This window comes from Anabrus simplex, chromosome 1, assembly GCF_040414725.1.
Source record: "Anabrus simplex isolate iqAnaSimp1 chromosome 1, ASM4041472v1, whole genome shotgun sequence".
NCBI lineage: Eukaryota > Metazoa > Arthropoda > Insecta > Orthoptera > Tettigoniidae > Anabrus > Anabrus simplex.
This window is the reverse complement of record NC_090265.1, coordinates 1,320,239,279-1,320,266,665: the sequence shown is the minus strand read 5'-3', so window position 1 is coordinate 1,320,266,665 and position 27,387 is coordinate 1,320,239,279. Positions and strand designations below refer to the sequence as shown.

General features: G+C 41.0%; 1 protein-coding gene across 2 annotated transcripts in view; it reads left to right on the top strand.

Moving 5' to 3' along the window:
- Positions 1-27,387, top strand: part of LOC136858303 (fatty-acid amide hydrolase 2) — a 228,006-nt gene that overhangs the window by 17,535 nt on the left and 183,084 nt on the right. For both annotated transcript variants that reach the window (XM_067137742.2, XM_068225486.1), the window contains exon 2: positions 17,115-17,289. In XM_067137742.2, coding sequence (XP_066993843.2) covers positions 17,221-17,289 — 69 coding nt within the window. In that variant the 5' untranslated portion in view covers positions 17,115-17,220. The remainder of the gene's footprint in view (positions 1-17,114; positions 17,290-27,387) is intronic.

Below are 27,387 nucleotides of genomic sequence, written 5' to 3'. Positions count from 1 at the left end.
GAAATTTCGTGTTAGACCCTTCCAGATATGGTAGGAACTTGAAATGCGGAAATCTGATAACTGTTATTCCATAACCCAAGGAAATATTTCAAAAAGTTCAAATTTTTCATATATAGCCCCCCACACCGGATTAAAATACCGGACTCAAATTTCGTGCTACACCCTTCCGCCCAATCAAATTATCGGACTCAAATTTCGTACACCCTTTCTGATACCTATTAGGCTGTAAACCAAGGACAAATTCCAGAAGTTCAAATTTTTCGTATTTAGCCCCCGTCGAATCAAATCGTCGGACTCAATTTTCGGGTTAGACCCTTCCGTTCCAGATGAGCTAGAAACTTGGAATTTTTCAACATGATAGCTATTAGCGTGTAACCAACGGAAAAGTTCCAAAAGTTTACATTTTTAATTTTTGCCCCCCTCCCCCCAAGAAAACTGGCGGACCCCGTGATGAAGTGCCCTACAAAATTAAAATTTGGAAAAGTTGTAGCTCCTAGCCTGTGACCGACGTAGACATTGCAATAAGTTGAAATATTTAATATTTTATCCACAAAAAAAATTCGGAATATTAAGCCAATTTTAATGACGGTGCAGGCTTTCGTTTCGAGCTCTCTTGTGGCTAAACGGTAATGGTTATCAATAAACGGACTGTAGTTTCGTGGCCTAAAATGAAGAGATCTACAACTTGGGTCCTATGACTTTTTGTCGTATCTCGACTCCTTCTACCTTAGACTGAGCTTCATTTCCCCGGTTTTTTTGTTAAATTTCCATAAATGATTTTACTGATGTACACACTCATAAGATAGATAGATGAACGAAATTCAGCACGCTTCTTGGCAACGTCATTGGCCATATGTAGGCTGACTTTCGTTATTCTAGCTGCCTTGAAAGTATGGGAAAACGGAGGGTATATGTGGAAACACTACTGAAATTTCAGCCTAATTTATGATTCTTAAGCAATTTATGGCGAAGCCCGTTGAAATACTGCAAAACCTCCAATAACCAAAATATAGGCCCTTTCATCGTCAACCTGCCTGAAAAGTTTCAAGACTGAAGCTGTCTGTTAAGTTGGCAAAATTATTTTTCAATTTTTGAAAAGTGGACGAAATTTGACATGGGTCGAAACGTTCACCTCTTTCTATGGTATAAATATGCGGGATACGAGAAGGCGCCTAACACAGTAATGTAGACGACTAAACGGGTCGTCTAACGCCGCAATCCGTACCACGATACGACGCACCGTTTGCCCGCAATAAATTTCCAAATGAAAGCATGCACTATTTAGCATGCCCATTGCCTGGCTAAATGTTGATTTTTTGTTATTTTTATTTCCCTTCTTTTAAACTAAATTGTGGACGATGTGTTGCCGTGCGCAAGAAAATTAATATTTGTCGCAGTTACAACTTTGGCCTGCAACCGAGGGAGAAATTCGAAAGAATTGCATTGTTTAACGTTTTTATCTCCAGAAATTATCGAAATCTGGAAGCAGTTTTCATGATGATGATAACTAACCTTTCGAGGATTTTGGTGGCTAAACTGTAAGTCTTACCGCCAAATCGACCAGGCGTTCGGATCCCATCATGAAGAGATCTACAACTTCGGTCCCGGGAATTTTAGTCGTATCTTGATCCCTTATGACTTGGATAGAGCTGCTTTTTTCAGATTTGACGTCCATTTTTTTACATTTTCCCTAATTAATGTTACTGTTTTACACACTTATAAGACCGACAGAATCATGAAATATGGCAGGCTCGTTGGAACGTTCGTGGATCATATGTGAGCATAATGCATGATTCTAGCACACTGTAAAAATGGAAAACGGAAGTAATACGTAAACACTGTACTCCTAATCCAAGGTTCTACACCAATCTTCCCCTAACTCGATGCAGATACGACAGAACATCAAAGAACGTAAATATAGAGCGTTTCAACCACGATAAACCTACCAAGATTCAAGACTATAACTCCCCTTTACGTTAGGAAAATATTTCATATCTTGTGAGAATCGTACGTAATTTGCACCACGTCCAAACGTTTAACGCTATCTTTGCTATAAATCGTGAATATACGGTACGAGAAAATATTATAGGAAAAAAAATATACGCAAATAAATGGGCCGTCTGGTGGCACAATCCGTTTTCCGTAACGAAGTACCCATTCCTCACAGTAATTTCCCATAAGACCACTTGTAATATAGAGGAATTGGGGGTTTGGGGGTGCAGCCCCCAACGAGCGAAAGCGAGTCCTATATATATAAAGACACAAGGCTAACTGACTCACTCACTCACTCACTGACGTTAATGTTTGCCCACTTCCAGGTGAGCTAGGAACTTGAAATTTGGCAGTCTGATAGCTATTAGGCTGGAACCTAAGGAAAAATTCCAAAAAGTTAAAAAATTTTATATTTAGCCCCCCTTCCGCCCAATCAAATTATCGGACTGAAATTTCGTGTTAGACCCTTCCAGATGAGCTAGGACGGACACCGTGATACCGTGCCCTACAAAATTAAAATTTGGCAAAGTTCTAGCTCCTAGCCAGTAACCGACGTAGAAATTGCAATAAGTTAAAATATTTGATATTTTATCCACTAAAAGATTCGAAATATTAAGCCAAATTGAATGACGGTGCAGACTTTTGTTTCGAGCTAATTTGTGGCCGAACGGTAATTGCTATCAATGAACGGATTGGACTCTCTTGTCCTAAAATGAAGAGATCTACAACTTTGGTCCTATGACTTTTTGTCGTATCTCGACTCCTTCTACCTTAGATTGAGCTTCATTTTCCTGGTTTTGGTCAATTTTGGTTTCCATACATTATTTTACTGATTCACACACTCATAAGATAGACAGATGAACGAAATTAAGCACGTTCCTTGGCAACGTCATTAGCCATGTGTAGACCGACTTTCGTTATTCTAGCTGCCTTGCAAGTATGGGAAAATGGTGGGTATATGTGGAAACACTATTGAAATTTCAGCCTAATTTATGATTCTTAAGCATTTTTTGGTGAAGCCCGTTGAGATACGGCAAAACCTCAAATAACTAAAATTATAGGTAGTTTCATCGTCAATGTGTCTGCAAAGTTTCAAGACTGTAGCTGTCTGCTAAGTTGGCAATATTATTTTTCAACTTGTGAAAAGTGGACGAAATTTGACATGGATCGAAATGTTTACCTCTTTCTATGGTACAAATATGCGGGATACGAGAAAGCTCCTAAGACAGTAATATAGACGACAAAAAGGGTCGTCTGACGCCGCAATTTGTACCTCGATACAACGCACCGTTTGCCCGCAATAAATGTCCAAGTGAAAGCCTGCACTATTTAGCATGCACATGGCCTGGCTCTATCTTATCTTATCCTATATATATACTGTAAAGCCACAAGGCTAACTGACTCACTCACTGACTGACTGACTGAATGACTGACTGACATTAATGTTTGCCCACTTCCAGGTGAGCTAGGAACTTGAAATTCGGCAATCTGATAGCTATTAGGCTGGAACCCAAGGAAAAATTAAAAAAGTTGAAATTTTTCATATTTAGCCCCCCTTCCGCCCAATCAAAATATCGGACTGAAATTTCGTGTTAGACCCTTCCAGATGAGCTAGAAACTTGAAATTCGGCAGTCTGATAGCTATTAGGCTGTAACCCAAGGCAAAATTCCAAAAAGGTCAATTTTTATATTTATCCCCCCCCCCAACGAATCAAAATATCGGACTCAAATTTTCGGTTAGACCTTTTCAGATGAGCTAGGAACTTGAAATTCGGCAATCTGATAGCTATTAGGCTGCAACCCATGGAAAAATTCCATAAAGTTGAAATTTTTCAAATTTAGACCCCTTGCGCCCAATCAAAATATCGGGCTGAAATTTCGTGTTAGACCCTTCCAAATGAGCTAGGAACTTAAAATTCGACGATTTGATAGCTATTAGGCTGTAACCTTAGAGAAAATTCCAAAAAGTTCAATTTTTTTATATTAAACCCCCGCCGAATCAAAGTATCGGACTCATATTTCGGGTAAGACCCTTCCGTTCCAGATGAGCTAGAAACTTAGCTCTTATTCTATAACCCAAGGAAAAATTCCAAAAAGTTCACATTTTTCATATTTACCCCCCCCCCCAACAAATCAAAATATCGGACTCAAATTTCGTGTTACACCCTTCCGCCCAATCAAATTATTGGACTCAAATTTCGTGTTAGACCCTTCTAGCCGGTAATCTGATACCTATTAGGCTGTAACAAAAGGAAAAATTCGTGAAAGTTCAAATTTTTCATACTTAGCCCCCCCTTCCCGCTGCTCAATCGAATTATCGAACTCAAATTTCGTGTTAGACCCTTCCAGCCTGCAATCTGATACCTCTTAGGCTGTAACCCAAAATATAATTCCAAAAAGGTCAAATTTTGAATATTTACCCCCCTCCACCACCGAATCAAAATATCGGACACTAATTTCGGGTTAGACCATTCCAGATGAGCTAGGAACTTGAAATTTGGCAATATTATAGCTATTAGCCTGTAACCTACGTAAAAATTCCAAAAAATTGAAATTTTAATTTCTGCCCCATCCCCCAAACAAAAAGGAGGACGCCATGATGCAGTGCCCTACAAAATTAAAATGTGGCAATGCTCTAGCTCCAGGCCTGTAACCGACGTAGAAATTGCTACAAGTTCTACTATTTAACATTTCACCCACTAAAAAATTCGAAATATTAAGCCAAATTTAATGACGATGCAGACTTTCGTTTCGAGGTATCTTGTGGCTGAACGGTAATCGCTATCAATAAATGGATTACACTTTCGGTTCCTAAAATGAAGTGATCTACAACTTTGGTCCTATGACTATTAGCCTATCTTGACTCATTCTACCTTAGATTGAGCTTCATTTTCCCGATTTTGGTCATTTTTGTTAAATTTCCATAAATGATTTTACTAAATCACACACTTGTAAGATAGATAGATAGATGAACGAAATTCAGCACGCTCCTTGGCAACGTCATTGGCCATATGTAGACCTACTTTCGTTATTCTAGCTACTTGTAAGAATGGGAAAACGGGGGTATATGTGGAAACACTATTGAAATTTCAGCCTAATTTATGATCCTTAAGCAATTTATGGTGAAGCCCGTTGGGATACGGCAAAACCTCCAATAACCAAACTTATAGATCGTTTCATCGTCAACGTGCCTGCAAAGTTTCAAGACTGTAGCTGTCTGCTAAGTTGGCAAAATTATTTTTCAACTTGTGAAAAGTGGACGAAATTTGACATGGATCGAAACGTTCACTTCTTTCTATGGTATAAATATATGGGATACGAGAAAGCGCCTAAGACAGTAATGTAGACGACTAAAAGGGTCGTCTGACGCCGCCATCACGTACCGCAACACGACGCACCATTTGCTCACAATACATTTCCAAATGAAAGCCAGCACTATTTAGCATGCACTTTGCCTGGCTCTATCCTATTGTATATATATACAGCCACAAGGCTAACTCACTCACTCACTCACTCACTCACTGACATTAATGTTTGCCCACTTTCAGGGGAGCTAGGAACTTGAAATTCGGCAATCTGATAGCTATTATGCTGGAACCCAAGGAAAAATTAAAATAGTTGAAATTTTTCATATTTGAGTCCGATATTTTGATTCGTTGGGGGGGGGGGTGATAAATATAAAAATTCACCTTTTTGGAATTTTGCCTTTTTTGCCCAATCAAAATATCGGAATGAAATTTCGTGTTAGATTCTTCCAGATGAGCTAGAAACTTGAAATTCGGCAGTCTGATAGCTATTAGGCTGTAACCCAAGGCAAAATTCCAAAAAGGTGAATTTTTATATTTATCACCCCCCCCCCCCCCAACGAATCAAAATATCGGACTCAAATTTCAGGTTAGACCCATCCGTTCCAGATGAGCTAGAAACTTAGAATTCGGCAAACTAATAGCTATTATTCTATGACCCAAGGAAGAATTACAAGAATTTGAAATTTTTCTTATTTAGCCCCCCTTCCGCCTAATCAAATTATCGGACTGAAATTTCGTGTTAGACCCTTCCAGATGAGCTAGGACGGACACCGTGATACCGTGCCCTACAAAATTAAAATTTGGCAAAGTTCTAGCTCCTAGCCTGTAACCGACGTAGAAATTGCAATAAGTTAAAATATTTAATGTTTTACCCATTAAAAAATTCGAAATATTAAGCCAAATAGAATGACGGTGCAGACATTTGTTTCGAGCTATTTTGTGGCCGAACGGTAATTGCTATCAATGAACGGATTGGACTCTCTTGTCCTAAAATGAAGAGATCTCGACTCCTTCTACTTTAGATTGAGCTTCATTTTCCCGGTTTTGGTCAATTTTGTTTAATTTCCATACATTATTTTACTGATTCACACACTCATAAAACAGATAGATGCACGAAATTCAGCACACTCCTTGGCACGACTATTGGCCATTTGTAGAACGACCATAATTATTCTAGCTGTCTTGAATGTATGGAAAAATGGAAGGAATATGTGGAAACACTAAAAAAATTGCAGCATAATGTATGTTCCTTAAGCAATTTATGGCGAAGCCCTGGGATATACGGCAAAACCTCAAATAACCAGAATTTTAGGTCGTTTCATCATAATCCAGCCTGCCAAGTTTCAAGACGGTAGCTGTCTGCTAAGTTGGAAAAATCATTTTTTAACTTGTGAAAAGTGGACGAAATTTGACATGGATCGAAACGTTGACCTCATTTTGTGGGTATAAAATGGGGCAATATACAAGAAAATGTCTAAGACAGTAATGTAGGTTGAAAAAAGCGCCATTTGATGGCGCAATCCGTACTTCGATACGACGTACCGTTGGGCCACAATAAATTTTCGAATGAAAGTCTGCACTCTTTAGCGTGCACTTCGCCTAGCTCTATATCTTATATATATAAAGCCACAAGGCTAACTGACTGACTGACTAACATACATTAATGATTACCCACTTCTAGATGAGCTAGGAACTTGAAATTCGGCAGTCTGATATCTATTAGGCTGCAACCCAAGGAAAAATTCCAAAAAGTTGAAATTTTTCATATTTAGCCCCATTTCCGCCCAATCAAGGTATCGGACTGAAATTTCGTGTTAGACCCTTCCAGACGAGCTAGGAACTTGAAATTCGGCAGTCTGATAGCTATTAGGCTGTAATCTAAGGCAAAATTCAAAAAATTCGATTTTTTTTATATTTAGTTTCCCCACCGAATCAAAACATCGGACTCAAATTTCGTGTTAGACCCTTCCGTTCCAGATGAGCTAGAAACTTGGAATTCAGCAATCTGATAGCTATTACACTGACTGACAGAGCAAATGCAACACCAAGAAGGAGTGGGTCAGAAATTTATGCCAATTGCAGGGTAGACTGACGTCACTGAGGTATGCTCATGATGTGAAATGCGCCGCTGTGCTGCGCACGTAGGCGAACGATAAATGGGACACGGCGTTGGTGAATGCCCAATTCTTACCGTGATTTCTCAGCCGACAGTCATTGTAGAAACGTGTTGTCGTGTGCCACAGGACACGTGTATAGCTAAGAATGCCAGGCCGCCGTCAACGGAGGCATTTCCAGCAGACAGACGACTTTACGAGGGGTATGGTGATCGGGGCTGAGAAGGGCAGGTTGGTCGCTTCGTCAAATCGCAGCCGATACCCATAGGGATGTGTCCACGGTGCAGCGCCTGTGGCGAAGATGGTTGGCGCAGGTGGACATGTGTGGCACGTGCGAGGGGTCCAGGCGCAGCCCGAGTGACGTCAGCACGCGAGGATCGGCGCATCCGCCGCCAAGCGGTGGCAGCCCCGCACGCCACGTCAACCGCCATTCTTAGGCATGTGCAAGACACCCTGGCTGTTCCCAATATCGACCAGAACAATTTCCCGTCGATTGGTTGAAGGAGGCCTGCACTCCCGGCGTCCGCTCAGAAGACTACCATTGACTCCACAGCATAGACGTGCACGCTGGCATGGTGCCGGGCTTAGAGCGACTTGGATGAGGGAATGGCGGAACGTCGTGTTCTCCGATGAGTCACGCTTCTGTTCTGTCAGTGATAGTCACCGCAGACGAGTGTGGCGTCGGCGTGGAGAAAGGTCAAATCCGGCAGTAACTGTGGAGCGCCCTACCGCTAGACAACGCGGCATCATGGTTTTGGGGCGCTATTGCGTATGATTCCACGTCACCTCTAGTGCGTATTCAAGGCACGTTAAATGCCCCACCGCTACGTGCAGCATGTGCTGCGGCCGGTGGCACTCCCGTACCTTCAGGGGGCTGCCCAATGCTCTGTTTCAGCAGGATAATGCCCGCCCACACACTGCTCGCATCTCCCAACAGGCTCTACGAGGTGTACAGATGCTTCCGTGGCCAGCGTACTCTCCGGATCTCTCACCAATCGAACACGTGTGGGATCTCATTGGGACGCCGTTTGCAAACTCTGCCCCAGCCTCGTACGGACGACCAACTGTGGCAAATGGTTGACAGAGAATGGAGAACCATCCCTCAGGACACCATCTGCACTCTTATTGACTCTGTACCTCGACGTGTTTCTGCGTGCATCGCCGCTCGCGGTGGTCCTACATCCTACTGAGTCGATGCCGTGCGCATTGTGTAACCTGCATATCGGTTTGAAATAAACATCAATTATTCGTCGTGCCGTCTCTGTTTTTTCCCCAACTTTCATCCCTTTCGAACCACTCCTTCTTGGTGTTGCATTTGCTCTGTCAGTCAGTGTATTATATAACACAAGGAAAAATTCCAAAAATGTTCAAATTTTTCATAATAGCCCCCCCCCCCCCCCCACCGAATCAAAATATCGGACTGAAATTTCGTGTTACACCCTTCCGCCCAATTAAATTATCGGACTCAAATTTCGTGTTAGACCCTTCCCGCCGGCATTCTGATACCTATTAGGCTGTAACAAAAGGAAAAATTTCGGAAAGTTCAATTTTTTGTTTACCCCCCCCCCCCCCCCGTTCAATTAAATTATCGGACTCAAATTTCGTGTTAGACCCTTCAAGCCGGCATTCTGATACCTATTAGGCTGTAACCCAAGGAATAATTCCAAAAAGGTCAAATTTTTCATATTTAGCCCCCCCCCCCCGCACCGAATCAAACTGACATGAATGTTTACCCACTTCGACATGAGCTAGAAACTTGAAATTTTGCAATGTGATAGCTATTAGCGTGTATGCTAGGGAAAAATTCCAAAAATTTAAATTTTTAATTTTTGCCCCTCTCCCCCAAACAAAATGGCAGACACCGTGATGCAGTGCCCTACAAAATTAAAAATTTGGCTAAGTTCTGGCTCCTAGCCTGTAACCGACGTAGAAATTGCAATAAAATATTTTATATTTTATCCACTAAAAGATTCGAAATATTAAGCCAAATTTAATAACGGTGCAGGCTTTCGTTTCGAGCTCTCTTGTGGCTAAACGGTAATCGCTATCAATAAACGGATTGCACTTTCTGTCCCTAAAATGAAAGGGATCTACAACTTTGGTCCTATCACTTTTTGCCGTATCTCGACTCCTTCTACCTTAGATTGAGCTTCTTTCCCCGGCTTTTGTCAATTTTGTTAAATTTCCATAATTTATTTTACTGATTCTCACACTCATAAGACAGATAGGTGAACGAAATTCAGCAAGCTATTTGGCACGACCATTGGCCATGTGTAGACCGACAATCAATATTCTAGCTGCCTTTAATATATGGGAAAACGGAAGGAATATGTGGAAACACTCATCTAATTTCAGCATGATGTATGATTCTTAAGTAATTTACGGTGAAGCCCTGGGAGATACGGCAAAACCTCAAATGACCAAAATTGTAGGTCGGCTCATCGTCGTTCAGCCTGCCAAGTTTCAAGACTGTAGCTGTCTGCTATGTTGGTAAAAATAATTTTATAACTTGTGAAAAGAGGACGTATTTTGATTTGTATCGAAACGTTCACCTCTTCTACGGTATAAACGGTCGAGGTACGGGAAGGTGTCTAAGACAGTAATGTAGGCATCTAAATGGTTCTTCTGACGTCGCAATCTGTACCTCGTTACGACATACCGTTTGGTCGCAATAGATTTCCAAATGAACGTCTCCACTGTTTTGCGTGCACATTGCTCCCCGTTAACTTCCCTTTCCCTAAACTAAATTGTGGATGATATGTTTAAGTGCGCCAGAAAATTTAAATTTGGCGCAGTTACAACTCTTGGCCTGCAATCGACGGAGGAATTCGAAAGAGTTGCTATGTTTTACTTTTTACCTCCAGAAATTATCGAAATGTGGAAGCAATTTTCATGATGGTGCTAACTATCATTTCGGGGTTTTTGGTAGTTAACTGTAAGTCGTACCGCCAAATGGACAAGACGTTCGGATCCCATCATGAATAGATCCACAACTTCGCTCCAGGGGATTTTAGTCGTATCTTGATCCCTTATGTCTTAGATGGGGCTACTTTTTTCAGATTTAACGTAAGTTTTTCACATTGTCCATAATGACTTTTACTGTTTTACACACTTATAAGACAGGTAGAATCAAGAAAGTTTGCCGGCAAATTTGAACGTTCGTGGGTCATATATGAGCAAAATGTATGATTCTAGCACCCAGTAAAAATGAAAAAAACGAAGGTAATACGTAAATACTGTACAATTATTCCAAGGATCTAAAACAATCTAGTGTGAACTCGATGCAGATATGACGAAACGACAAGTAACGGAAATGTAGAGCGTTTCAACCGCGATATACCTACCAAGTTTCAAGAGTATAGCTCCCCGTTAACTTAGGAAAATAATTTCTTATCTTGTGAGAATCGTACGTAATATGCACCACGCCGAACCCACGCTATCTTTGCTACAGATCGTGAATATTATAGGAGCAAATATGTAAGCGAATATATGGGCCGTTAAGTGGCGCGATCCGTTTTTTGTAACAAAGTACAGGTTCGTAACAGTTATTTTCCATCTGACCACTTGTAATGCAGAGGAATAGGGGGTTTGGGGGCGGAGCCCCCAACGAGCGATAGCGAGTCAGATATCTATAATTCAATTGCTCATCAAAGTATTTCATTGTATGTATGTTGGGTATTCAGCTCCGCCATCAGTTGTCATAAATAGCCCAGGCTGAAGAGACGTACTAGGGAAATGAGGAGTGAGGTAGTTTCTCGTTGCTTTCCTCACCGAGCCAGACGTTGCTATTACATACCAGTCTACCAAGCCCACTGAAGTGCATGCATCAACCGACCCTATGAGCCATGTTTTCACACCATTCATAACAGGGACTGGCTGCATAAGGAATGGTATTACTAGCATCACTCATACCTCAGTCATTTTCATATTGTCAAAGCCAAGGATGAGCCTGAGACAGGTCAATGAAAATAACATGGTATACAAGTTCAAACAGCAACCATAATCTGCACTCTTTTGGTTAATATGACCTCGAAAGTCAGTCTCTTGCCATTTGAGTTGACGTAATTAGGTGACGTAATTAGGTTGTTTTCGTTGCCAGGTTACACCTTGTACGGTTAATGCTCCGAGTAGCAAAACAGATCTTACCGGGTGAATACCCCCTCTCCTTCTTATTCTACTCTTCTCCCACACTCTGGTTAGGTCATGGGTGCAATCTGTCTCATAAATGTGTACTCGGCCCAGTTTTCTGGATGTCCAAAAGTATACAGGCACCGTTCCTGTACACGTAAATAAGGCCTAGAATGAAACTACTAACACCATCACTGCTGCTATAAAAGCAGCTCAGGGATCGATGTTGTTCACTGCTCGGTATCTGCAGAATGGATGGAGCAAGAGATCTTCGTCACTTCGAACGCAGAATGGCTATAGGTTGCCACATCAGCAATCAATTTGTCAGGACCATATCCGCCTTCCTCAAATTGCCAAAGTCGACTGCCGGGATACTGATTTATATTTTAACTAGAAACTGGGTCCGGCTCTGTGGTGTAGTGGTTAGTGTGATGAGCTTCCGCCCCCAGAGGCCCTGGTTCGATTCCCGGCTCTGCCACGAAATTTGAAAAATGGTACGAGGGCTGGAACGGAGTCCACTTAGCTTCGGGAGGCTAACTGAGTAGAGGGGGGTTCAATTCCCTCCTCAGCCATCCTGGAAGTGGTTTTCCGTGGTTTCCCACTTCTCCTTCAGGCAAATGCCGGGATGGTACCTAACTTAAGTCCATGGCCGCTTCCTTCCCCCTTCCTTGTCTATCCCTTCCAAACTTCCCATCCCGGCACAAGGCCCCTGTTCAGCATAGCAGGTGAGGCCACCTGGGCGAAGTACTGGTCATCCTCCCCAGTTGTATTCTCCGACCGAGAGTCTGAAGCTCCAGGACACTGCCCTTGAGGCGGTAGAGGTGGTATCTCTCGCTGAGTCCGAGGGAAAATCCTACCCTGGAGGGTAAACAGATTACGAACGAACTAGAAACTGGAAGGCACAATCACAACAAACAACAGTTGGATAGACCTTGCTTGTTGACATACAGTGACCGTCGAAATTTGGAGAAGGTAGTACGTGAAAATCGCACGACATCGTGTGATACCGTCATCTGAGAATTCCTCAGTGCCACTAATTGTGTAGTTAGCATCACAACTGTGCGCTAGGAGATACGAGGACTGGGGTTTAAGGCTTAGGCACCCTCTCATAAACCGCACATTACTCCTGTGAACGCTAAATACCGCGTTCGGTGAACGTCTGTGGACGGCTGGAGACGCGTGATTTGGAGAGATGAATCGCATATTACCACCTAGCAGTCAGATGGAAGGGAGTGGGTATGACGAATGGCACATGCCAACCTGTATAGTTTCCATAGTGAAATATGATAAGAGGTGGGGAGACAAAATAGGAACGCTTTCCTTTGAAGGGTCTTGGTTATTTCTTTATACTGCCAAGCACGTTGAAGACGGAAGGATATACGGACATTCTGAAGCCCTTCCGAAATGATCATTGTCTGTCTCAGCATAATGTTACGAATAAAACACCGTCTGTTTTATCGATCTAAATTCTAGGACGACCCAATAAGCACACACATATATATACACGCAATTGTATCTAACCATGAATGACTACACTTCATTAATTGTTGTCTATTTACAAAGTCTCTGTCCTCCTCACAATAGATATTCTGGCTCTGATTGACAACCCACCTTTCACTTCCGCTCGCAAGCCCAGTCACCCAGCACAGCAGCTGCTATTGGCCACCACAACACACGACTGTTCCTTGGCTTGATTCCAGAGAAAGTCCATCAATCACACGTTCAACACAATGAACTACCTAACATTGACTACTAAACAACGGTCACACAACAGCAACAACGCAACAGTGCTACCCTGCATTAAAGTATTCCTCACAACATCAACAATTAACACTGCTCCACTCTACCCACACCAATTATTACACATACAGATTCCAAGCCGGTCTACAGTCCACGGTAGTACATACACAGTACTCCAAGGCAGTTCACAGACAGTACTCCGCTCAGTACACGACGGCACTCCGACTCCGGTGGGGCACTGACGACAACCGCACTGCTGTCATCCAGTTCCAATCACTCGCACCACGCTAGTACATATACAGTACTCCGGTCAGCACTACAATGCAGTACACACACCGTACTCCGCTCTGACTCCGGTGGGACACTGATGACAACCAGCACTACTGCTGCCCCAGTTCAACTACTCCCATTACTGACTGTCCACGGCTAGCCTCCTTTTTATATCCTCATGATGGAGCACTAGAACCTTCATAGTGCGGCTAGAGAGGGAAGTTTCTCGTTTCTTCTTCCAGAAGGCCCACGGCGACACGAAAACGCAATAGAAGGGGAGGTCACCCATGCCCTCCAGGCCAGCTGGGAGCTCGCCGATATGACTCGCTAAGCCCTTTTACGAAATACCGAAGGGAGCTACGACAGAGCTGGTATGCTCCCAGCCATAAGCGGGGTCTGTTCGGAGGTGGTTTCTGGACAATAAGGTTCCAAAAATGGACTGGTCAGCCCAGAGCTCATCTCAATCCTATCGAACACCTGTAGGATGAATTAGAACGGCGACTTTGCTTCGTACCACCAATGACCCATGCCTTTGCACTTGATTCAAGGCTGTACATAGAATCGTCCGCCATTCCCCCCGAAACACCTGGTAGACAGTCTTCCCCGCAGAGTTCGAACAGTATGGTTGCCACCTACCTCTTATTAACGTCCACTGTTGGACAGTTCATGCGAGGAAAAGTTAGAGGACAGTTTTAAGTAGGTGTCGAGACACTTTCGTTCAGAAAGTATACATGAAATTCTGCAAAATTCAAATTTTCAGCTAATACTTCGTTTTTATCTCAAACATTTTTATTTTTATTTTTACAATTTGCTTTACGTCACACTGACACATATAGGTCTTATGGCAATGATGGAATAGGAAAGGGCTAGGAGTGGAGAGGAAGCGACTACCCTCTTAATTAAGATTCAGTCCCAGCATAATTTCCTGGTGTGAAAATGGGAAACCACGGAAAACCATTTGCAGGGCTGCCGACAGTGGGGTTAGTCGAGCTGTGCTCTCTGTCTTCTATTGCCACACTTCTCCGCCAGATGGCGGTACGGCAGGTACAACAAATAGTCATCAGCACAAATATTGAATTTAAAAAAATTAAAACATTGTAATAATCGCATGGCCTCAGCTACCGTGTGTAGTCATTTTGATTCTATGCCATCCAGACTGTTTGCATGTCCATTTCGACGTTACGCTTTATTCCACCAGATGGCAGAGCAAACCAGATCTCTCTTGGGCGATCTATGGCGGAATTTTAACTAATTTTGTCGGTAATCATGAAATGTGCCTCCAGAGATCTTTTACATGCCAACATCGTACAACATGAAGTGTCGAATGGACTTTTCTCCGCCCTTCAACAAACTGACTTCTTCTTACGGGCCGACACTCTACAACTGATACACAGAGGGAGTTATTGAATAATAGATGAAAGGAACGTCTTTGACTTTGTATGAATTTTGTCCTTCACGGTAGGTGACGTTCTAGAAATAACAAGGAAATGTGTAATAATGATAATAAATTCCTACTATGAGTTTGTCATTCATATACAGTATATAATGAACGACCGACAGACGTTATTTCTGTTTCTGTAACTCCTAGTAATTGCATAATGAAATTCTCAAAGCAGAACAGTAAAAATACGGTACAAGACATCCTTTCAGAATGATCACGGTCTGCTACACTGGTGATGCAAGTGTAAGTTTCTAACTGCATAAATATTCTTGATCATGGTGAGACACAAGATTTATTACTGACTTCTAGTGTGTAGTAGACTCCTCGCAAATCAGTCTATATTTCTGAATATGAAAATAATATTCTACGGTCGGCACGGTGAGATAGCGGTGGTGATGTTTATTGTTCACATAAATATGACTTATGATTGGAGGTCATCTGAAAATTTGCATCTGTGTCGGTGCGACGTAAAACAACTAGCAAAAAAAAGAAATTGCATCTCGAAATTAAGCGATGTCCGCCTCTGTGGTGTAGAGGTTAGTGTGATTAGCTGCCACTCCCGGAGGCCCGGGTTCGATTCCCGGCTCTGTCACGAAATTTGAAAAGTGGTACGAGGGCTGGAACGGGGTCCACTCAGCCTCGGGAGGTCAAATGAGTAGAGAGAGGGTTCGATTCTCTCCTCCGCCATCCTCGAAATGGTTTTCCGTGGTTTCCTATTTCTACCTAACTTAAGGCCACGGCCGATTCCTTCCCTCTTCCTCGTCTATCCCTTCCAGTCTTCCCATCTCCCAACAAGGCCCCTGTTCACTGTAGCAGGTGAGGCCGCCTGGGCGAGGTACTGGTCCTCATTCCCAGTCTCATCCCCACGAAACAAAGTCACACGCTCCAGGACACCACCATTGAGGTGGTAGAGGTGGGATCGCTCACTGAATCCGAGGGAAAAGCCAACGCTGGCAGAGCCGGGAATCGAAACCGGACCTCCGGGGGGTGGTAGCTAATCACACTAACCACTACACCACAAAGGCGGTCCCGTGCTTTGCTACGGTTTTAAACTGAAAGTTATCGTTCAAAGTTTTAAATATTGGAGAGTCTACTTACGGCTAGACTATAAAATATACCGTCAGTTCGTACGTCAAACGGTTTTGAAGTATTGATTATTTATTTTCGGATCTAACACTCATTTGAACGCCATAGAAATGGAATGTTTTAAAACCCTATGTTATTTAACACCCAGGGCGTAGATGCGAACAAACTGTGAAATTTTGACTTCGTACGTCGAACAGTGATAGAGGAATGAATGTTTTGTTTTTGAGGTAGAATGTTTTAAAAATATTTCTTATTTAACGTCTAGGACATAGAAGACCGACCTTCATGTCTAATTTTAAGTTTGTACTCGAAAGGCTTTCGGGAAAACGAATATTGCGATTGTCAACCCCCATCTAAACTCCTTAGGGGAGAAACATTGTGAGCCACGCTGAGTGGCTCAGATGGTCACGGCGCTATCTTTCTGAGTCCAAGTTAACAGTTTCGATCCTGCCTCAGTCCGGTGGTATTTGAAGGTGCTTAAATACGTCAGCTCCGTGTCGGTAGATTCACGGGGGGTAGATTTACCAAACCCCATGAAGGGGAGCTGCATTTACCTATTAAATACATACTAGCCCTGCTGCCAAAATTACATTTCTGGTACTACCAGAAATCGAATCTAAGCGTCCGAGGACGGCAGCTAACAATGCCAACTTTTACACTACCTTGGTAAACTGATAAGATTGTGGGAACCTGAATACAGTGTAAAATAAATGTCAAAAACTAAAGTATTCATGGAGAGAGAAGGTTACAACACATTTTTAAAGGACATGAGTGTTTTATAATATACAACCCAGAAATGGGTATACTGTATATATTGTCTATTGATTCGTGGCTTCAATTTTGCTTTTATACAAACTCAGAAAAGAAATCGTGCGTAATTCGCAATAGACCAATTAATTTTACTTGGTTTATTGCGATATTCAACTTGTTTCATGAACAACTTTACTAGAATAATATCGACTACGTTGTGGTCTTTGGATGTGTCTGTCAGTCTGTGTTATTTTAGTGTATATAACTGTAATCATTTTGCCCTAGGAAAGGGACAGGCGGTCCAGGAGTTGAATTGACCTATTCATCTAACCATTTTCCTGGAGGCGGGGAAAACCCTTTGGATCACCCAGCGTAGCCAACGAATGACACTATGATCCTGGATCTAATCACTCAACTATGGCTTCTCATGAAGCGCATCATATTGTACTTCGTTACAGAGGTGAGTAATACAATATTTAACACTGTAAAGTTTGAACACACAGAGAAAAACTAAATTCATAAGAATGTTCTGAAGGAAAAGGAAACAAGGGATCAAAAAAGGAATACACAACACTGAACTGATGTTGATACAACACGAACATACTGTATATTATGGGGTTGTTCCCGGACAAACGGTGAGTACCGTAATTGAGTTTATAGTGCTAAAACTGGCATAGAAAAGTTGAATATCAACAGTTTTAATACCGGTATTATTATTGTTACTGTTATTATCATCATCATCATCATCGAAGACCTCGCGTCTATACACACAACCAATCATATCAGCCTGCGTCTCATAAATCCAACGCCTTCAATCAATCAATCAATCAATCAATCAATCAATCAATCAATCAATCAATCAATCAATCAATCAATCAATCAATCAATACAGATCTGCATTTAGGGCAGTCGCCCAGGTGGCAGATTCCCTATCTGTTGCTTTCCTAGCCTTTTCCTAAATGATTTCAAAGGAACTGGAAATTTATTGAACAACTCCCTTGGTAAGTTATTCCAATCCCTAACTCCCCTTCCTATAAATGAATATTTGCCCCAGTTTGTTCTCTTGAATTCCAACTTTATCTTCATATTGTGATCTTTCCTACTTTTATAAACGCCATTCAAACTTATTCGTCTACTAATGTCATTCCACGCCATCTCTCCGCTGACAGCTCGGAACATACCACTTAGTCGAGCAGCTCTTCTTCTTTCTCTCAATTCTTCCCAACCCAAACATTGCAAGATTTTTGTAACGCTACTCTTTTGTCGGAAATCACCCACAACAAATCGAGCTGCTTTTCTTTGGATTTATTCCAGTTCTTGAATCAGGTCATCCTGGCGAGGGTCCCATACACTGGAACCATACTCTAGTTGGGGTCTTACCAGAGACTTATATGCACTCTCCTTTACATCCTTACTACAACCCCTAAACACCCTCATAACCATGTGCAGAGATCTGTACCCTTTATTTACAATCCCATTTATGTGATTACCCCAATGAAGATCTTTCCTTATATTAACACCTAGATACTTACTTACAATGATCCCCAAAAGGAACTTTCACCCCCATCAACGCAGTAATTAAAACTGAGAGGACTTTTCCTATTTGCGAAACTCACAACCTGACTTTTAACCCCGTTTATCAACATACCATTTCCTGCTGTCCATCTCACAACATTTTCGAGGTCACGTTGCAGTTGCTCACAATCTTGTAACTTATTTATCACTCTATAGAGAATAACATCATCCGCAAAAAGCCTTACCTCCGATTCCACTCCTTTACTCATATCATTTATATATATAAGAAAACATAAAGGTCCGATAATACTGCCTTGAGGAATTCCCCTCTTAATTATTACAGGGTCAGATAAAGCTTCACCTACCCTTATTCTCTGAGATCTATTTTCTAGAAATATAGCAACCCATTCAGTCACTCTTTTGTCTAGTCCAATTGCACTCATTTTTCCCAGTAGTCTCCCATGATCCACCCTATCAAATGCTTTAGACAGGTCTATCGCAATACAGTCCATTTGACCTCCAGAATCCAAGATATCTGCTATATCTTGCTGGAATCCTACAAGTTGAGCTTCAGTGGAATAACCTTTCCTAAAACCGAAATGCCTTCTATCGAACCAGTTATTAATTTCACAAACATGTCTCATATAATCAGAAAGAATGCCTTCCCAAAGCTTACATACAATGCATGTCAAACTTACTGGCCTGTAATGTTCAGCTTTATGCCTATCACCCTTTCCTTTATACACAGGGGCTACTATAGCAACTCTCCATTCATCTGGTATAGCTCCTCCGACCAAACAATAATCAAATAAGTACTTCAGATATGGTACTATATCCCAACCCATTGTCTTTAGTATATCCCCAGAAATCTGATCAATTCCAGCCGCTTTTCTAGTTTTCAACTTGTGTATCTTGTTGTAAATGTCATTGTTATCATATGTAAATTTTATTACTTATTTTGGCCTTAGTCTCCTCCTCTATCTCGACATTATCCTTGTAACCAACAATCTTTACATACTGCTGACTGAATACTTCTGCCTTTTGAAGATCCTCACATACACACTCCCCTTGTTCATTAATTATTCCTGGAATGTCCTTCTTGGATTGTATTTCTGCCTTAAAATACCTATACATACCCTTCCATTTTTCACTAAAATTTGTATGACTGCCAATTATGTTTGCCATCATGTTATCCTTAGCTGCCTTCTTTGCTAGATTCAATTTTCTAGTAAGTTACTTCAATTTCTCCTTACTTTCACAGCCAGTTCTAACTATATTTCTTTCCAGTCTGCACCTCCTTCTTAGTCTCTTTATTTCTCTATTATAATAAGGTGGGTCTTTACCATTCCTTACCACCCTTAATGGTACAAACCTGTTTTCGCATTCCTCAACAATTTCTTTAAACCCATCCCAGAGTCTGTTTACATTTTTATTTACCGTTTTCCACCGATCATAGTTACTTTTTAGAAACTGCCTCATGCCTGCTTTATCAGCCATATGGTACTGCCTAACAGTCCTACTTTTAAGACCTTCCTTTCTATCACATTTATTTTTAACTACCACAAAAACAGCTTCATGATCACTAATACCATCTATTACTTCAGTTTCCCTATAGAGCTCATCTGGTTTTATCAGCACGACATCCAGGATATTTTTCCCTCTGGTTGGTTCCATCACTTTCTGAATCAGCTGTCCTTCCCATATTAACTTATTTGCCATTTGTTGGTCATGCTTCCTGTCGTTCGTATTTCCTTCCCAATTGACATCTGGCAAATTCAGATCTCCCGCTACAATCACATTTCTTTCCATGTCGTTTCCCACATAGCTGACTATCCTATCAAATAATTCTGAATCCGCGTCAGTGCTACCCTTTCCCGATCTGTACACTCCAAATATATCAAGTTGCCTATTATCTTTAGAAATGAGCCTTACACCTAGAATGTCATGTGTCTCATCTTTAACTTTTTCGTAGCTTACAAATTCTTCTTTCACCAGAATGAACACTCCCCCTCCCACCTTTCCTATCCTATCTCTACGATACACACTCCAGTGCCGTGAGAAAATTTCTGCATCCATTATATCATTTCTCAGCCATGATTCAACTCCTATTACAATATCTGGTAAATATATATCTATTAAATTACTTAATTCTATTCCTTTCCTTACAATACTTCTATAGTTCAACACTAACAATTTTATGTCATCCCTACTTGATTTCCAGTTCCCTGTTCCCTTATCACCGCTCCCTAGGCCATCCCGTTTCCCTGAATGTACCTCCCTATTACCCTTCCAAACGAATTTCCTAACTTATACGTACCACTGCGGTTTAAATGAAGGCCATCTGAGCGCAGATCCCTATCTCCTACCCACCCATTAGGATCTAGAAATTTCACTCCCAGTTTCCCACATACCCATTCCATAGTCTCATTTAAATCCCCAATCACCCTCCAGTCAGTATCCCTTCTACACAGTATTCCACTAATAACAATCTCCGCTTTCTTAAACTTCACCCGTGCTGCATTTACCAGATCCCACACATCTCCAACTATGTTGGTACTTATATCAGCTTGCCTTACGTTATTGGTACCAACGTGAAACACTACCACCTTCTCCTTCCCCTCCTCCCTCTCTTCTACTTTCCTCAACATCTGCCTCAACCTAATTCCTGGATATCACTCTACCCTGGTACCCTTTCCTCCACACACTTTCCCCACGTGTCTAACGATGGAATCCCCCATGACCAGAGCCTCAACCCTCCCCACCTCATTTGATCCCCTCCCCTCCTGGTCAGCCCTATCTTTCCTGATAGCTGCAGAAACTACTTCCTCCTCCCTTTTCTCCTTCACATGACCCTGTTCCACCTGTCTTTTCCTATCCTCTACTCTACATTTTCCTTTCCTACCTTTTCCCTTCCTCCTACTTCCACACATCTCAGCAACAGTTCCCTGTCCCTCATCTTCCCTCTGTTGTTCTACCTGGAGTGACTCGTACCGATTTCGCACAGACACCTGTCCTGAATTGTGATCCTGAATAGAGCCCTTAGCCTGCAATATCCTTCCCCTTAGAACATTAGACCACCTGTCTTCTACAACTCCTCCCTTTCCTTCCCCTCCCTCTTGTACACCTACTGCAACCTGTACATTGTTTGAGGGAGTCCTATCTTCCTTCCTGTCTTCTGTGAGAATCCTAATTATCTCCATCAAACTTTCCAACTCCTCCCTCATACCCCTCAATGCCTCGCCACACTCACAGTAAGTACACTCGCGCTCCTTAGCCATTCTTTACGAAGAAAAAAATGAAGAAAAAAATAACTTATTTGCAAAAAAATAAATGAACGGAGGGATATATTGTCTGGGATAGTACACAACATACTGAACCACGTGCTTCAAGAGAATAATGTTACATTTGACATGACTTAGTATCACAGAATAAACACTCCCCATGTGGTGAATCTGTTGACAATAATACCTAAGTGTTTCAAATTGCAATAATATAATTTTTCGTATCCCAGTAAATATAATAGTTTAGCTCACTGAATACAGAAATATTCGTCTGTTCCTCATAATGTCATACCTATATGTGACTCTCAAATTATTTACTTAGAAGGCCATCTACCCAATTAGTATGTTGCGTCTGCATCTCGTTTAGACAGTGCGTAGTTGTTCCTGACTCGCTTACTTACTTTAAAATATATAAATCTGAATTAAAATGAAAAATATGAAAATTAATCTTCATTAAATAAAATACACAATCGTCGGACGTTGTATTCACACTTAGCTCTTACCTGATTACTCACACATACGTGATTTGATGGGCGCCAGCTACAACTCAGTGCAGCAATAATAGAATTAGAATCTTGAATATCTCTAGGGTGTGGGGTAATAAGCTTACTTTAGACAACATACCATATAGGTTCTAGGAAAAGGAGATTGTTGTTCGGTTTCCCCATTACAGTTGAGGTTATATAATTCTACCGTTGAAATAAAACGATAAATTAAATTGATAGAACAAAATATATTCTTTAAAATTGTTTAGAAAAATAGCAAGACCTGCTGCGATAAATCAGATGAGAATATAAAAGTATGACATTGCAACTGAAATAAACTAGGCATTAATTTGAATTCCTCTTGAACGGACATTTACGATTTATACAAGAAATGGATCCCTCACAGGTTCCACTGGTTCACTTGACTGTACCTTCAACACTTTGAGTGTAATTACGACGTATTCCTTTGAGTTGGTGTTTGCAGTAGATGCGTCAAGTCTAATTTGGTGGTTTATCCTTTTTGTTTAACTGTCGACTAAGTATCCATGTGACTGCTGCCTCCCCATCCAGATGACTGACTACTATCATCTCAGTACAACACTCCTTGGTACGTGTCTCCATCCATACGACTTCGTAGCAAGTTTCTCCGTTCATCTGAGTTCATGGCAAGTCTTTCCTTCGACACAACTAACCGACCGGCTGAGGTCTCTCCTTCCAGTTGACTCACTCACTGTTCACTATCCATTTGACTGACCGACCAACTGTGGCCTCACTCTCCCGATGACTAATGACTGACGCTACAATATACAGCCAGCTTTATAGACATTAGTTGACACACCTACGCAATCTCCAGAAATAACTATGATATACTCCCACCCGGCTCCAAATTTTACATACAATGGTGAAACCACCTGGGGCACCCTAGGTATCTCCAAACAAAAATGAGCTCACCGCTAAATGCACACAATGACGGAGCGATGACTCGGCAGTTACTCTAGCAGTATTGCAACATGTGCGTTGCAATGTCAAAACTTATTACGAAGCATATCCATATATGATATTATGTAGCAAGTCTTTAGTTAAATACTAATATTCACACACATACATATACACTATTTAACTACAATTACGCAAGCGATAAACATTGCAGAATTGAAGTGAATAATAATAATAATAATAATAATAATAATAATAATAATAATAAATACAGATATCACCTTGTAACGAGATTTGAACCGTTACAAGTGCATTGTGTCGGACATTGAATGTTAGGAGTTTATTCGTTCGGTCTGCATGAACCATCAGTGAAATACCGATATTAAACTTCGTCAGTCTGCATGAACATTCACCGACGTAATGATATTTAATTTAGTTAGTCGGTAAGCCTATGGGCAATTGAACTTATATGATTAACAATTCAATTCAACTCAAAGCATATGGCTCCGTCGCGACCTCGAATCCGTGCTGAATTTATGACAAGGATGAATCAGGAATAATTATGAACAGCTCATACGGATATTCAAATTCCTAAACATCCATTAAACAAATCAACCGTTCCAAAATTTTGGTTCATCCTTCCATATTCAACCTTCCTAGCTTTTGCATTGAGTCTGAACTCCAACGCACCTATCCTATGTCTACCCGTATTAAGTCTTAAAATTTTCATATGTGATTCTAAAAAAAAAAATACTGCACCCACCCCCTACCCAAGAAGTCCCCTGCGATAAATCTACAGGGTCGTTAACAGGGTTAAAATCAAGTGGGCATCGTAAATATATATAAAATAACTTAGTGACACAAATGGTTGGAGAATACGGGTATCATATAACTAAAATTGAATGAGAAAAATACTTTAAATATTAAAATCAAAGGGTTTATTATCATACTCCTGATGATAAAAATGAAGCAAATATACCATATTGAATTTACATGAATAATAGAAGGTTTCGCAGTTAACATGTTGAAGATTGTTTCAATTTGCTTTAAGGACGAGACTACGTGCCACAAAAATATTATTTGATCATGCCCTCGCATATACGGAATATTAAACAAATAAATCACTCAAACTATCCCCTTTACCACTGGGGAATATTTACATAACTTACACACAAGTCTGAGTGAAGCCTATCCTAGATCCAACTTGATAAACAGAATAATAAACCCATTTAAGAGAATACGCACTAAACACACAGGAATATTTCAACACGAAATGCCCTAGTTCGGATTCGAACCCAGCATACACACACTCAACCCCAGGATTGGAACCTGTGTTTACAAATCAAAATAAAATGCACTCACCACAATAAAACAAGACATAATACAATAGATACAAATGAACACGGATCTCCAAGGTGCGAGGTTCGAACAAGCTATCACTGGACTCCACAGATGGGCACTGAAAACCCTACCCTATCATATCAGTCTAAAATGGCTGCATTACACTAGCTAATTGGGTATATCTCTGACCAAGGTACTTTAAAGGAAAGGATAACCTTCTTAAAGAGTCACATAACACATACTCGTAAATCACATGTCTTGGAAACGGGACCCAGCTGCCTAAAACCCTGGCTCACCTCACAACAAGAATCATCGCTCTCTCTTCCTTCTACAGGAGTTCCCTTTGTGGGCATTTCCCTGTCACATAAACATATGTCTGCTCCAATCGGTCAACCAACATACATCTTCATACGGGGGCAGAACTTCACCCTCGCATACAACTTCACCTGCCTTCACGGCTTTCATATTATCGTTGCTTATAAATTCATACTTATCTCGTTAATATACTAGTTTACAGGGGCATTTAATCTCATATTCCAATTCACAGCGGGTGTTCAATCTTTCCAACTCATAGTCCCGGCTTCCAGTCTCTGCTGTCTCCCTATGTTATATTTATCCCTGTACATTGAAACAAAACTCACTACCAAATAATTGGCAATTAAAAATACTTCGATCAAAGATTCTACTAAGTTCTTAGGATGTCGTTACTACCTTCTCAACTCACAGCCATTTATTTAATATATGAACGAATTTAAAATCTCCGTCTCTCGCTTAGTTACATGGGTGGACATGGTTCGAACCTCACGACGGCTCACTCCGGCACTCCTTCCATCTGATGACTAAACTACATCAAAATACTACTCGCATGCATGATGATACCACTGGTTGAGTGCCAATTAATATAAGAACAACATTCCAGTAGACACTACTGGCACTAACCATTCGATTCTAAGTCAAACTATATAAAAAGCAAACCCGAGAAAATTTCCAAATGAAAAATGAACAATAAAATAAAATAAAATCTACCGTTGTTACAAAATCTAACTCACTCATAATTGTTTCTAATTGAACACTGTGCCCTTAATTAGCACATTTACATATTAAAAGAAAGAAACCCTATCAATTTATTATTTACAAATTAATGAACTTTAAATGGATATTCCGTTGTACTACGAGTCATGCTATCAAAACAAGTGTACTTATCCTCCTCGTCTAGACACCTCGTGTAGCTACGGGACGTCCATCGTAATGATTCACTGCCCCATAGCTTCCATGTCGACTGCTTTGATGACCAGATCTGAACTGGAACTCCTAGGATGAAACTCCATGATCCCTGGCACTGGAATCTCCTTGGTCTACTACACAGAACACACACAGGGCCGTCACGTACGTCTGCTTCAAACGCGCACTTTACGGCCCGATTTTCTATCCAAGGTCCCGGGATCAAAATGCACATACAGGGTTATTAATTGAACGCCCACATTTATTTTAGTAGTGACGTCTTAGTGTCAATCCCTGTGTCTCTACTCACTATAACTGTTATTATAAGGGTTCCAATCGTCCCTCCTTTGTTTTGAGTGATGAGGGTGACGATGATGATAATAATAATAATAATAATAATAATAATAATAATAATAATAATAATAATAATAATAACAGTTCGAGTCCGTGCTCAGAATTACGGCTCAATAACCCGAACGCGCACTCTCATATATCTCCGATATCACTTCTTCTCATACACCAATTGTTTAAGACATGAACTCTTATTCTTTAAAATAAAACTTGAAATACAAAGGACTCTGTTACTTGAGATGGTCACACGTCTGTTTCTCACGAGACAAAAGCACAGACTGCCCAGAGATGACGCTCCCCAAACCTTATATTAGCTGAGACGTTTCCCCCTCTCAAATTTCCCATACACCCTATTTTCGCTGTATTTGAGGCGCAATAGTGCGATAATCAGGTGACCAGTGATCTTACAATATGGTTATTAAGACTCACCTGGAGGAAATCTGATTGCAGAATCTCCTATAATGAATAAATAATTGTCTCCAATTTTCGACACGCTCCGGGGGTTCTCCCTTTTAAGTGGGTGTCAAGACATTTAACACATAGCATCTATAAATTTCCACTGTTATGTAAACATCTATTCCTTCTTTTAACAGAAGATTATCACCATAAAGGACACTATAAATAAATTCTCAAATCACAAGCAGCTCTTTTGAATCGTTGTATAGTGCAGTATTATAAAGATCGTTATTTCTTTTAACGTAGAAAACGAACATGATAATGGCTTTTTAAGGATGGTTTCCAGATTACGATGCTAAAAAGTGTACCTCTCCCACTCACCAACAACTTGTGCTGGGGACAACTTTTCCGTAATTTCCATCCAGGGATTCCCTAGCTCTGCTTGGGGGAAAGGTACATTCTAGCCACACCCGTGGCGTTCCAAGCTTCGAGATCCCGCGAGCTCGCCCCCAGACAAAGAAATGCGCGTCCACTTGAGAACAAGTCCTTGGTTCATGTCCCTGTCGGATACAATACATCATGCTTATTTTCCTTCCATACGATATTATCTCAAACTAAGCCATCTCGATAGTATCCAAACCATAAATCATGCCTATTCTGGCCTATTCTTGCCGGTTCTGGCCGCACTACTGGGCGACCATTTTAACTGTGATCATATATTGCTAATCTAAATACAATATGAAATCCTACAAAGGGGTTCGAAGATTTATTTGATGTGCTAGAGCTTTACTACTCGGAGATTGCAAAAGATTCCACTCGTAGACGTGAGAGGTTCTAATAGGCGTTGGTTACAGCTTAAAATAACTCTTAACATTATTATTGGAAATAAGGTTTGGCTTATATCTAAGCAATGTTAAGGAAGGAACTCGTATTCTATAAACGACAACATTAGGGAATAGTTTCATTTGAAAGGAAGTTGCAATTTTAATTAATACATTAATTATTTGAATTAATTCTGAAAAAATACAATAG